The 13,744-nt window shown below is 51.6% G+C and overlaps 1 protein-coding gene across 4 annotated transcripts in view; it reads left to right on the forward strand.

Moving 5' to 3' along the window:
- The window catches only part of GRIK4 (glutamate ionotropic receptor kainate type subunit 4), a 306,356-nt gene that overhangs the window by 136,797 nt on the left and 155,815 nt on the right, over positions 1-13,744 (forward strand). For all 4 annotated transcript variants that reach the window (XM_040483332.1, XM_040483335.1, XM_040483333.1 and 1 more), the window contains 2 exons: positions 5,226-5,323; positions 9,953-10,118. In XM_040483332.1, coding sequence (XP_040339266.1) covers positions 5,226-5,323; positions 9,953-10,118 — 264 coding nt within the window. The remainder of the gene's footprint in view (positions 1-5,225; positions 5,324-9,952; positions 10,119-13,744) is intronic.

The raw sequence follows: 13,744 nt of genomic DNA on the forward strand, positions 1-13,744 counted from the left end.
TCCATTCCCTCTCTTCCCTGCCCCCCTGGGAGGCAGAGGTAAGGTGCACCTCCCTCCCCAGCGGTCCCTGTCACAAACTGCCCAGGGCTGTCGTGCAGCTGGCCCGGGCCCATCGAGTCAGCGTTCCAGAGGTTTCAGAGCTGAGGCCCTTTATAAAGTTTCCATTTTTCTTGAGCAAGGCATCCTTCATAAGGAACGAAAGAACGATTCCCAGACCCCAGGAGGTCCCCAGGCCATGGGGATTATTGGATCATTTTGGATCATTTCAATTCAGTTGAGCAAACATCTTTTGAACAGTTCCTTTTTGTCAGAACTGAACTAATGTGACCCAAGCCCTCAAGGGATTCCCAGTCTATTGTGGGAGATGGACAATGGATGGTCGGAACGTCACAGGTCCACAGACCTCTAAGGCTGGACGTTTTTAGAATCTAGAACTTTCCAGCTACGGGAAAAGTCATGAGGTGCACGCACCATGCATCAAGTAACCTCTCTAGCGGGGCTTCGGGCAGAACCCCAGACTCAAATAAATGCATAATTACGTTCAAATATTCGCATACTATAAATAACCTCACATCTGTCTGTTTCGATCAGATTTTGCCACCAAATGAGCTTGATGAAAACCATCCAGTTTCAGAGCCTTTCGGATTTTTGGAATTGGGAATAAGGGATTGTAGCCTTCTAAAAGAATTTATTTTTAGGAGAAGCTTCTCTCTATTGAGGCCCAACATAATGAACCAGCTTGGGGCAGAAGCTGGCCAGGAATTCAGAGAACAGGGAAGGATCTGTCTCCGCAGCTCCAGGGCAGGACTGACTCAGAGCCACAGTGTGATGTGGTAGAAGGAGGGGGAAGTGTGTTCTTGCCTGGGGGCAAGGTCTGAGCTGGGCACTGGAGGATCAGTAGGAGTTTGCCAAGCCGAAGGGCAAGAGAGGGCCTAGACCACGGTCACCTGGGGGTGCGAAGAGTGCTAATGGACTCCTCAGAGAAGTGTTTTTAAATGAATAAGATAGAAAGGATGACCAAGGAAACCAGTTATATGACAATGAGTTAAAATATTTGTATAACGATATATTAGCAAGTGTGCTTCTTCATTAAGGTATTAAATGGCCAAACCTAGCAACAGGTGCAACTGCTGACCTGATTTTGAAATAATGATATAAATGTTATCTTGAGGTTATCTGAAGCACTGCAACGTGGTAGGAAAAGATTTGGGGTGTCCGTTGGTGACAAAGTCACACGTACTGTTAAGATACTGTGGTTATCGCCTATGTTCACAATTGGAGGAGATGGCAAGTTTTACTTAGGAGAGAAATTAATGATGTCGCTTTCCCCCCCAAAGTGTTCACAGACCACTGACTTCTACCCCCCAGATCTGAGGCAGGAGGTTAAGAATCCCAGGTCCGGTCAGGGAGAAGTACTTGGGACCAGGCTCGAGTAGGAAAATTGGGAGTATGTTCCTGGTGGGCTGGTGTGGAATAGTCCGTTGTGCGATGGGAGGAAGGGCTGGGAAGGTAGTATCCTTTTTTTTTTTTTTTTTTTTTTTAATGTTTATTTCTGAGAGACAGAGTGTAAGCAGGAGCAGGGGCAGAGAGAGAGGGAGACACAGAATCCAAAGCAGGCTCCAGGCTCTGAGCTGTCAGCACAGAGCCTGATGTGGGGCTTGAACTCACAACCTGAGATCGTGACCTGAGCTGAAGTCGGACGCTTAACCGCCTGAGCCACCCAGGCGCCCCAGGAAAGGTAGTATCTTGAGGAAATCACACACATTTGAATTTTACTTCCTCCTTGGAAGAAACTTTTTTTTTTTATGCCTTCTGTATTTTATAATGACGTGTTATAAAATGAGTAGATGCTCATTATAGAAAGTAAGAGAAAAGAAGAGGGGGAAGAAAATCATGCAACGTCGAACTGGCCAAAGCGATCCCCATTAACGTCCCAGTTAATCACCGTGGGACGGTGGGAGGCTGCAGGGTGCCAAGGTGAGGGTGCCGACCTGGGGTCAGGGACTGAGGGTGTGAATCCCGACTCTGCCCTTTAATTTTTCTGTCCCACTCTCTCATCTGTAAAATGAAGTTGACAGTCATAGTTCCTATCTCATCGGGTCGTTATGAGACTTAAATACGTCCGTTCATATAAAGTGCATAATTAGCTCTCAGTAAATGCGGGCTTTTATAACATCTTCTTACAGGTGTTCCTGAGCGCCTGTTTTTTGTATTTGCTTGGTTGTAGCCTTCATGTAGATATATGTATAATTTCATATCCTGCTTCTCTCTCTTAATATTATTTCATAAATATTTTTAATACTGTCATAAACTGTTCCTAAGCATTTTAAATACCTAAATAATACTCCATGTGGGTATATGACCGACATTTAAGGTAAGTGTTCCCTTATGACTGGACCTGTAGCTTATTTCCAGTTTTCCGTGCAAAGTGTTGAGCAGGCATCAGGGTGGTTCAGCAACTATTTATTGCGCACAGAACTATGAAGCACAGGCCCTGTGTTAAGTATGGAGGATACAGAGGTAAATAAGACAGGCTTTCCTCTCTGCCATGGACGTGATGGGTCCGTGATTCCAGAGCGAAGTCCCCGTGGCAATGTCTGGCAGGTGGTTGGAACTTGACCTTTAACCCAGGACATAGGTCGGAGTACAGGATCACCTGGGCAGGGAGGAGAGTAGAGGTCAAGGCAAGGGTGAGATTGCCCGGGGAGAGGGAGGCCCAGATCAAACCTGGATTTAGCAGGTGGAGAAAGGAAGAGGAATCAGCAAAGGAAGTGAAGAAGACTGACCAGAATCAGGGTTGGACGGTTATGAAATTCAAAAGAACACAGCAGTCAGCAGCATCAGGTGCTGCAGAGAGAGAATGGGATGGGAAAACCGCTAAGAGGTCACTGGTGACCTCGGGAAGCAGATTCAGTAGAAAGAGATGGGATGGGGGTCTGGACCGGAGGGGTGGGTAGGGAGGGGTGGGGTGGCTGCAGGGAGCTGGGGGGGGGTGCTTCGAGATAGCAAAACGGGCACCAGACAGGATGGGGTCAACACACTTGAATTCCAGTGCTGGCTCTGACCTTTGTTAGGTGCCTGACTCCTCTAAGGAGGAGTCACTGAACGTCCCTCGGGTGGTGTTTCCTTATCGGTAAAATGAGGAACTAAGACCCACTAAGGTTCAGGAGTCTGATGGCCGACGAACTTAGAGCGTCTAGTGGCCAGTAAGAGTTAAGCTGGCTGAGATCACATGGCCTAACTTACATGCCAACTGCTTCAACTGGGAAGAGCAGTCTTCAGAGATGAAGCCGGCTTGTGGCTACTTGGTCACTGGGAATGTTTTAGACACAGTACAGATGAGCTCCGCTCGGGTACCCACGGCCCGCAGCCTCTTGGCCAGCTGAGATCCCCGGTGTGGTGGGATCCCTGCGTGAGCCTCAGTGGGCTGGGAGGACAGCCTGTGGTTTGTGTGTGAAACGGCAACACTGGGATTTGGGCTCTGGTGCTCCCCCCGTGAGGGCCCATGAGGGCCATCACGTGGCTGTGTGGACCAAGGTTTAGGACCCTACCCTAGGAGAAAGAACATCTAGGTTGCAGGTGTGGCTTTGCAGCCGCCTCCTCAGTAAGGAACCTTGGACTGATCCCTTAACCTCAGTTTACTGGCCTTGGAAATGGCTCAGCCTGACTCTTGACGTGAGTAGGAAGAAAATGTGTCCAGAGTCAAGTTCCGAGTTTTGCAGTGAAGAATGCCTTGCAGTGTGTCCGGGAACCTCGGTGCATATTCCAGCGGGCGACTCTTGGGTTCTGATACCACGGTCAAGTTCTCTCTGTCACCTCCTTTTTCTCCCATCCTTTGGTGCTCAGTCTGTAGCGTTTTAAAATCTGAGATTCTCTCCTCCTCCTCTGATTGCGTAGTCATCCATCCCTCCACTCATTCGTTCAATGACTGTGAGCTGGGCACCTAGAAAACCTTGTGCTGGACACTGAGGAGGTGAGAAGCGGGGTCTTAGAGACAAGTATGGCTCAGCTGCTGCCCTTACGGGGTTTGAAATCTAGTGAGAGCAGAAAGACATCTAAGCAACAAGCTGAATTCAGCACATTTACAAGCGTCTCAGTACAGAGGGACACAGCAGGGGCCTCAGGGGCCCTGGGGGAGATGGGGAAGATTAATTCCACATAAAGGAGCCGGGGAAGGCGTAAGGAGGAGGGCATTTGAGGTGCTCTTTGACAGGGTGAGTGTCCAGAGTAGAGGAAGGAAGGGCTCCTTCTCCGTGGGGAAGCCCAAGATCACAGAGTGCCCAACACACTCAGGGAAGCAGGTGCACCAAGCTGGGGTCTAGGTGAGCAAGAGTGACAGAGGATGCCATCGAGACATGAGATTCCTCCTTGCCTCTCTCTCTCTCTCTCTCTCCCTCTTGTTTTCTCTTTCTGCTTATCTCCCTCCTGCTCCCTTGGCTTTAGCTGAGTCTGATTTCTTCTCTCTGCGTCCTCTCTACCACCCTTTTTGTCCCACTGCTTGTCTGCCTTTCTTCCTCCCCTTCCTCTTTAAATTTTTTTTTTAACGTTTATTTATTTTTGAGACAGAGAGAGACAGAGCATGAACGGGGGAGGGTCACGGAGAGAGGGAGACACAGAATCCGAAACAGGCTCCAGGCTCTGAGCAGTCAGCACAGAGCCCGACGCGGGGCTCGAACCCACGGACCGTGAGATCATGACCTGAGCCGAAGTCGGACGCTTCACCGACCGAGCCACACAGGCGCCCCTCCCCTTCCTCTTTAGATTTGAGGGGCTAACAGACTGCACGGCAGGTGACCGTTCTGTGAGCTGGGCCCTCAGCCCCCGAGGCAGCCATGCTGAGGCTCCCAGCACCCTCGCTGCAGGTCTGGCAGGATGGAATCCGCAGGTTTCCGCCGTTAGCCCCCGTCCTTCAGTGACAGCCAAGACAATTTACACACCCTGTTGGCTGTGGCCGTATGTTGTCATAACCTGGGTCATTTCCTCATTTAATACCTTCCATAAACTCCAATAAAGCTGTCCCGGAGCCCCATAGTCCAGAAGAGGAGAGGCACTGAGTTTGGAAAGGTGGGAGGAGGCTGGGGGGAGAGTGGCGGAAGGTGAGGGTCCTGCAGGTGAAGGTTGGGCGTGAGCCTGAACCCCAGGCAGGGGAGCCGGCCCCCATCCCGCCTGATGAGTGCCTTGTTTCCTTTCCTGCTGCCCACGCTCCGTCCTGTTGCTGGCCGCAGTGTGTCAGATCCTCCCCAAGGGGGTGGTCGCCGTCCTGGGACCCTCCTCCAGTCCGGCCTCCAGCTCTATCATCAGCAACATCTGTGGGGAGAAGGAGGTGAGTGCTGCGCCAGCCTGGGGACTGTCTCCGGGCTGGCAACCTGTGCCCTGGGCCCAAAGATGTCATGGATTCTCAAGGTCTGGAGGAGCCCATTGGGGCCTGGTTGGTGTTACCAACAACAACATCAAAACAGTGAGAAGAAGTGGTCCTTTGTTGGGTACTCACTTTTCTCCAGGCTGTTTGGGTGGAGGGGACACGGAGGGGAGATTTCACAACAGGACTTTTAAACTGAGCTGCTCTGGGTCTTTGCGTCCCGGGGTGGGGTGTTGCGGGGGCGGGGGGGGGGGGTGGGCCCTTGGAGGTGATGGGTGGAGGGAGAGGCTGTGGACACCAAGAAGACAGAAGTCTGAGCTCCCCAGGAATTGCTTCATGATTCTCTGTTCAGATACGGCAATTCTGGCAAAGAATGCCTTTGCGGGGGAGGCACTGCTACATTTTATTGCTAAAATAAAGTTTGAAACTCTTGCTGTCTAAGTTCTCTAAGGAAAAGGTTGTCTTTGGTTTTCTTCCCCATTCACCAATTCCAGTGTTTACTTCTTCAATCAGTGAATTCTTCCTCAGGTGTCACCTCGAACTTGAGCTTCCGTCGTTTCAGTGTTGAGATCATTTCCACTGCTTCCAGTTCCATGGGGGATAAAGACAGTTGGGGATGAGTTTCTGAGTAATAGCCTGCTCTCTGTTCCATCAACTGTCTCCCTCTTTTTCCCCTGGAGAAAACGAACTCGAAACTTTGTTGTTTCGCTTATTGCTGGAACCCTTCCTAGTTTCTCCAGGAATCCGTCAGTCTTCCCTTTCACATACATCCCTGGGAGACAGTGGCAAAGTACCCCCTCAGCCCTTCTCTGCCCTGAAGAGCCTTCTAGCCAGGGTCCTTCGAGAACAGACAGAGCTTGGTGACGGGAGGTGCAAGGTCAGGAGCCGGGGAGAGGGCAGGGCAGAGGGACAGGGGAAGGAAGGATCAGTCTTGCACCTTTTCTGGGGCCTGGAGGCTCAGCCTTCCAGGAGCAGTAGCTTTGGGAGGATCTGATTCTAGAAATAGGAGAAAACCCACCACGGGACAGATAGTGCCTCAGCAAGCCGCCCCTGCTGCCTATCCTCCATCCTCTGGAGCCTAACCCCCTGCCCCCGGTCCCCTGGAGCCTACCACCACCCCCGTATAGTCCCCTGGAGTCTACCCCCTTAATGTCACCCACTTTTCTCACGGTCGGAAGAAGGCCTGGCGAATCCCTGAGTCTTTGCCCAGATATCTATCTTGCCTCTTCATGAACCCACTCTCAGAATTGTTACCTGCACTTTATTTTTTTATTAATTTTTTAAATTTAGTTTTGAGAGAGAGCATGTACAAGCAGGGGAGGTGCAGAGAGAGTGGGACAGAGGATCCAAAGCGGGCTCCACGCTGACAGCTGAGGGCCCGATGTGGGGCTCCAACTCGCAAGATCCAGGATCATGACCTGAGCCGAAGTTGGACGCTTAACTGACTGAGCCACCCAGGCGCCCCGTTACCTGCACTTTAAAGTGCTTTGCCGTCCTAACTCTAGTCCTGTGACTGGTCTTGTCCCCCTCACCCCTGCCTCCCCAGCCCTGGGCCACTGCCCTATGGGCTAAGTCCTCTGAGCCTTCTTGCCACAGGCCAGGTCTCTGCGGAGAGCTCCCCATCCCTACCCCCTCAGATGTCCTGAAAGATGACTCTTGACTCATCCTAGGCCAAAAAAGGTGCTTCTGTCTTCACTGCATTCCCCCGCCACCCCCCTCCCCCCCCCCCCCCCCCCCCATCTGACAGGCCTTGGCCCCAGGAAGTTAGAGCTGATGTTTAATTTAAATCTTTCTTGCCGTGCTCCAAGTAACAGCTCAGATCTCTGGCAGGCTGTTATTCAAGCAGTCCCTGTGATCTTCACCAAGTGAGGTTGCCAAGACTTCAGCTCCCCGTTTCCTCTTCTCTCCTGTCACCCCCTCCCCCATCACACTGCCTCACTGTCCCTTACAGTCACCCCCCAACCCCCACTCCAAAATAGCCTCCTCGTGGGGTTCAGTGGATTTTTTTTTCCCTCCGCTAACACATATCCCTTAACCCTGTTTGGCATTTCAGGCCAGAGGCAGAGACCCTGATTTATAACCGTGTTCCCCACCCTGCCACCCTGGCCCCCTTGCCACTGACCAGCCAGACAGGTTGTGCTGCCCAGGGAACAGCCAGCCGGTTACCCCTCCTTTGTCTGGTCATGTCCCTTCCAGAGCATCCTTTCCTTTCCATTCAGATTATGCATTTCTTTTCATATTTTATGAGGCTGAACTGCCTCACACTGATTCCCCTCCGCTCCAGGGAAAAGAAATGGAGTTCTCACCGAGGAGTTCATTCCTTTAAATGCTGCTACCCTCTCTGTAGCCCTGTGGCTGGTCGCTTTCTGCCTCACCTCTCCTTCCCCCCCACACCTCCACAATGACTTGCTGGGATGCATTTGCAACTGCAAATCAATTACGGATTGATCTTTGTCCTAGAGAGAGAATCAGCTGGATTGGCCTGGGCCATCCCTGCCTGGGCCCGTCAGAGCAGCTGGCTGGCTTTCCAGCCGCCTGCAAGATGGCCGGGCTGTGCGGGAGACTTCCCACCGACTCCACTTCCTGGGGAGGCCCCTCCAGCCTCACCCCCGCACAGAAGAGTTTCAAGAGCTTTTTCAGGAACCCCTAGATTTGGGGAGAAAAGAGGAAGGGAAGCAAGTAGGCATTACTGGAACACTTACTACATGTTAGGTACTGGGCCATTGTGTCCTTCATACACAGGCTCTCATTTCATCCTCCCCAAAATCCTAGAGGCACACATCATTCTCTCCATCCCAAGGGAGCATAGAAAGGTTACGTAGTTTGCCCCGAATCACACAGCAGAACCTGGCTGCAAACCCAAGTCTATAACCTGGAAAACCCATTTGTCCTTCACTTCCTTGAATATCCGGAGTATTTTTCCTCATCCATCGCTAGGGTCTGTGGATTCAAGGGTGTCTCTAAGGTTCCACTCTGTTGGGGGTGAGTTAGCTGGAACCGCGTAGGCTGGGTGGCCACACAGGAAGCGGCTAGCCAGCCTGGCCACCCTGCCCCTGCCTGGCCTTGGCCTCCATCTTGCTCCTTTGTGAACGGTTTCTCCTTTTAAGGTGCATTTGTTCTTTTTAGGCAGATTGTATGGGATGCAAAATACAAGCTGGGAAGAAGGACCCCTTGTGACACCCCTTAGATCCACCTCACTCTTCTGAGTCTTGTCTCCTAACTCGCCAGGGTTTCTCCAGGTGTGCATTTTTCAGGCTCTGCTAGAAAATATTGGGTGCCCTCTCTGTGGTTCAAGGGCTAATCCTAGTTGAATTCAGGAGTTTCCTGATTTCTGCTAAATCTTCGCTCTCCCCTGCCCCCAGTTGCAGAGGAGCTCTGGTCTCTGGCTGACTTCTCCCAGAATCTTAAAAGGACAAGGTAGCAGACCCCTATAAACACCATCTCAACATTATCCCAGACTTCGGACTGGCCCAGGCAAAGAAAACGTCTGCAGTCATTTCTGAATAACCCACTCTAGGAGCCGGTGAACTCACCACCAGGAAGTCCTTTCTGCTGTCTACCCGCAGTCCCGCTTGCTTTAACATCATTCCAAACCATGCTGGCTGTACCTTGGCCCTCCCATAGTGCACGGGTCCTAAGGAAAGACAGGGGTTGAGGTTTCCTGAGTCCATCTCTGATAGACGCAAGTAGCCTTCAGCTCTCCTGGCTCTGGCTACCAGGGATGAGGGTGACAAAACCAAATCAAGGTGGATGGCAGCTTATTACGCTTTAACTTTCCTATTATTACCCACCCAATAGCCTAAGCTGCCAATGAAGCAGCATCACAGCCTGTTAATATCTCTTCCCGGGAGAAGAGAGGCAGCAGGCAGGGGCAGTGCCTGCCGGAAAGATCAGTAATAGACGCGGAGAGAAGCTGACACGGTCCTAATGAAGCCAGAGCAGGTTTTTATTTACCTGGCTCTGTTCAGAGGCTCTCTGGATGGCTCCTTAGCCTGCGGCAGGCGCTCCCTACTCCGTGTGTATGTCTGTGGAGGCACCCGGTCCAGGCTGTCACATGGGAAGTTTGTTGGGAGCTGGTTTGTACACTTGTCGGCCAGGCTGGTCTGATGGGGCTCCTTGCTTAGTCCCCAGGGCAGTGTTTTTCTCTTTCTGTCGTCTCTGCTCTGATTTATTAACTACAAATAAAATATCATAAGGATTACGCCTCCACGAGCCTTTTGTCTGGCTGCCTTGCAGTGGGCAGTTGTTCTGAGAATAAAGACCTATTGTTTTGGCCTCTCAGGGCCACAGACCCCAGCTCCAAGGCCCACAGTATGTTTATACAGGTCTCCGGGAGAAGGGGTTCTCATCCTTGGTGGTCCTGTTTTAAGCACTGTCAAGCGCAACATCAAGGATGTCATCTTGTCTTCTTCCTCTGGTGAGGGTCCCGAATCCCGCAAGCTGCACCTCCACCGACGTGGGTCAAAGGTCTTCCGTAGACCTTCTTCTCACACGGAAGAATCCACCGTCCACAGCCTCGCCTCACTCAGGCTTGCTGGCTTTTTCACTCATCCTGGATCCTCCCTGCTGCCTATTTTTTGCTCCTCCTCCCAGGTCCCCCATTTCAAAGTGGCCCCAGAGGAATTTATCAAGTTCCAGTCCCAGAGATTCACAACCCTGAACCTCCACCCCAGCAACACCGACATCAGCGTGGCTGTAGCTGGGATCCTGAACTTCTTCAACTGCACCACCGCCTGCCTCATCTGTGCCAAAGCAGAATGTAAGTTTCCCCAGCCGGGCTCCACCCCACACAGTCCTGGCTTGTGGATTTCAGCCTGATCGATTTGCCCCTGGCTGGGAGTAAGCCAGGTTGGGGAGGGCTCCCTCAGATGGCGGGGATGATTCCCATGCGTCCTTGGCTGTTTGTCTATATGGTGGTGGGGAGGGAGAGAGAGAGAGAGAAATCCAGGAACACCCTTTGCCAGGCATGGGCGGAACAGAGAGAACTGGGTTACAGGGAGACTGGCCAACCTCCAAGCCTTTTTGCATCCACAGACTCAATTCCCACATTTTCGGCCTCATTGTTAAGGAGCTACAAAAAAGAGAGAGAGAGGGAAAATATAAAATTGGATGCATTTTGTACTTGATGGGTTGAAAAGCTTCTTCCCCTGGAGAGCGGGTTTTGCTGATGGAACGAGGTCCAAGGGCAATTCCTGATAAAGCATTTTCTTGCAAATGCAGGTTTTAGAAATACGGTGTCTCTGACTGTCAGATGATTTGTAACATAAATTTAGTGTTTATGAGATTTAGCTAATTTAAGCCAGCACTTTGCAGCAAATCTGTGCATCTGTGTGCTCCCAGTGACAGCTGTGTACCCACATGTGGTCAGGCAGGTGCTGGCCACTACCTGCCCCTGGGGCCCAGTGCCCGCCGAGCCCCAGGCATCTGTGTCCTGTGCACCTCGCCTATGTAGGCCTCACCTTGCAGGGCTGGGTGGGCTCTGTTGGCAAAGGTTTGTCACCTCCCATCGTGGCTCCTTTTTTTTTTTTTTTTTATGGGTTCCCCGGACTGCTCTGCATGCTTAAGTCTTTTCTCTACCCCGAATCGCTACAGCATCTGTAAACAAAGGTCCTTTCCCTGTCAAGGGTCAAAAACTTCTTTACCAGGCACTTGCACCCCACGGCCTCCCCGTAATGTGTATTCATTCCCTTATTTGCATAAACACAGATGTATGATTTACTGGGTGCTACCCAAGAAACAAAGTAACAGTCCCAACCCTGTGTGCGTTCTATATAGTTTCTTTAATTATTACAAGGACCCAGTGGGCTTGGAGGTCTTGGAATTCCCCCACGTGGAAGGTAAATAAAACTCAAAAGCCAGTTCCTCAGTCTCATTGGCCACCTGTGGACAATGCAGACACAGAACATGCCCGGCATCCCAGAGAGCTCTATCAGACAGCACTGCTTTAGATGATAAGTGCTTTGTGGCCAAAATAAAAAATGAAAAGGAGAAACGTTTGGATAAACACTTCATTCTGTTTCCCCCTCATGGAGATTCACAGCACACATTAGCACGGATGCTCTGAGTTGTCCTGTGGCCAAAGCAACCACTTACCTCTTCCCTTCCAAATAGTTTCGACCATGAGTCCCAAAAGGCTGCTGATAGAAAAGCCCACCGGATGCTAGTAGTTGATAGAAGGGAGTTGGGCAACGTCGCATTCCACCAGCTGGCCCTCCTCGTACGGCATCCCCGAATCGCTGAATGGTGTCGCAAACTCAAGGATTCTCCCCTAGAAATGTTTGCCAGAAACCCGCTCGGGCAGGACCGAACTGGTGCCCTCCATGCATATGGCAGGAATGTCAAGACACAAAGGACAGGCCGTAAATCTCTCCTGGCAGAGATCCTCCTGCAGCCCTTCCCTAGTGCCAAGTCCAATGTCTCACCAGCCTGATGGGAAGTTCTTTCTTATGTCTAGCCTCAGTCCTTCTTGTGCGTAGGGTGAGCCCTGCTCTCTCCGCTTCAGCTCTTCCTGGGAAGGAAGTTACTCCTCTGTCAGTTAAGCACCTACTGTGCACTGAGCACTGTGCTAGAGTCTGTTGCCTCCTAGACCAGGGCTCTTTCCCTTAGAATCACAATATTCCTTGACATTCATACGAGTCCTTGCAGATGGCAAAGCACTTTCAATTACGATTTTGCCATTCCATTTCCCTCCTCCCCGGTCGTTCCAGAGCCAAGAAAACAGAGTCTTGAAGCTGCTCGGGGACCTGCTTGAGGTCGCACAGCTGGTGCGAGACTCTAACTCAGGTCCTCTGACTCTGGGCCGGAATGTCCTCCTCCACGGCCCCTCCCGCCCTCCTGGTCTGCACAGACAGACTCAGCCCCAGCTCAGGGTGGGCACGTTGTCCTTTGAGGGGCAGAGCTCTCTCTGGAGCAGCGTGTCCCCTCGCTCCCTTGAGCAGGGTGCAGGATGGCCGTGCCCAGACCCCGTCCTGAAAAGGATGAGCCTGCCCAAGTCCCAGAGAGGCCGGGCCACAGCCCAGGAGGGACTCATCGACCACACAGTGCTGCCTCTGCTTGAAGAACTCATCCATTGAGGCTTGCTGAGTGACTCCGGTCCCACCCACCAGGGCCCAGGGAAGGGCGGGCAGCGCAGGAGAAGTTCAAGGGCAAGGAGGATTAAAATCTAATCAAAGGGTGAAGAAATCAGGGACTGAAGGGAAATGTAGCTCAGAGCTTCGGAGGAGAAACTCTGCTATCCTTCCTTATTAATGCAGGGCCAGGAGACACTGCCATTTGAATTAGGAACAGGCATCTAATTCTTCCAGCCATCAGAATTAGGCATAACAGAGATCATTCCATGGGGAATCATACCACTTACTCTCCTTCTCTCCAAAAGTAGATTTTTAATAAGCGGGTTTTGGACCAAGTAGAGTTGTATTGTGTTTTACATTATTTTTTTTTTTTTCTTGAATCGGGGGAGAAAAATCAGAACACCCACAAGTGCTTAGTTGTAATGAGGCTGGGGGAGAGGCAAGGGGCCTAGGCATGCCATATTGGTCATCACCATTGAGCGTAGGGGACGTGGCTGTTTGGGGGCTTCCAAGGAGAGTTGGGGTTCCCACCATGGCCCCTGAGGCCTCGTTGGTGAGATCCCCCAGCCTTGACACACAGTAGGCTTTTGAGACGCTCAGGATGGACCCAGAGCCTTAGACTCCCTTTGGTCACAAGCGTTACGTATTTTCCTGGTACCTTTGTGTGAAGTTCAAATCACATGTATATTTCTTACGTTCGCCTTGGCGTTCTAAGTATTTACGCTCTCTGTGGCCATGTCCTGTGCCGCTATGCCTTCTGCCACCTGTTTACTTCCTGTGTGACCTTGGGAAGGTGACTTAGGAACTCCCTAGCCTCCTGTTGTCTTGTCTATAAAGTGGGGACAACGATACCTCCCTGGAAGGATGGCCGAGGGCATTCAATAGGATGACATACACCGAGCATGACACGGCAGCCGCACTTAGGAAACAAGAGGCACACGCCAGTTTTTCTTCCCTTCCTTCTTGGAGCCCGTTTTTTTTTTTTTTTTTTTTTTCTAATGTTTGTCTGTTTTTGAGAGAGAGACTGAGTGCGTGCACGGGAGGGGCAGAGAGCGAGGGAGACAAAGAATCTGAAGCAGGCTCCAGGCTCCGAGCTGTCAGCACAGAGCCCGATGCGGGGCTTGAACCCGCGAGCTGTGAGGTCGTGACCTGAGCCGAAGTGGGACGCTTAACCGACTGAGCTGCCCGGGTGCCCCCGTTGGAGCCCTTGTGAACAACGCCAAGTCAGGACCTGGAGCACAGCGACCAGAGTTCAGCTCTGTCCTCCTACTGTCCCTGTGCTTGCGAAACTCAGTCCAGGTGGTGGGAGAGGAGC

The sequence above is a fragment of the Herpailurus yagouaroundi genome, unplaced genomic scaffold (assembly GCF_014898765.1).
Source record: "Herpailurus yagouaroundi ecotype Mexico unplaced genomic scaffold, PumYag 161, whole genome shotgun sequence".
Lineage (NCBI taxonomy): Eukaryota > Metazoa > Chordata > Mammalia > Carnivora > Felidae > Herpailurus > Herpailurus yagouaroundi.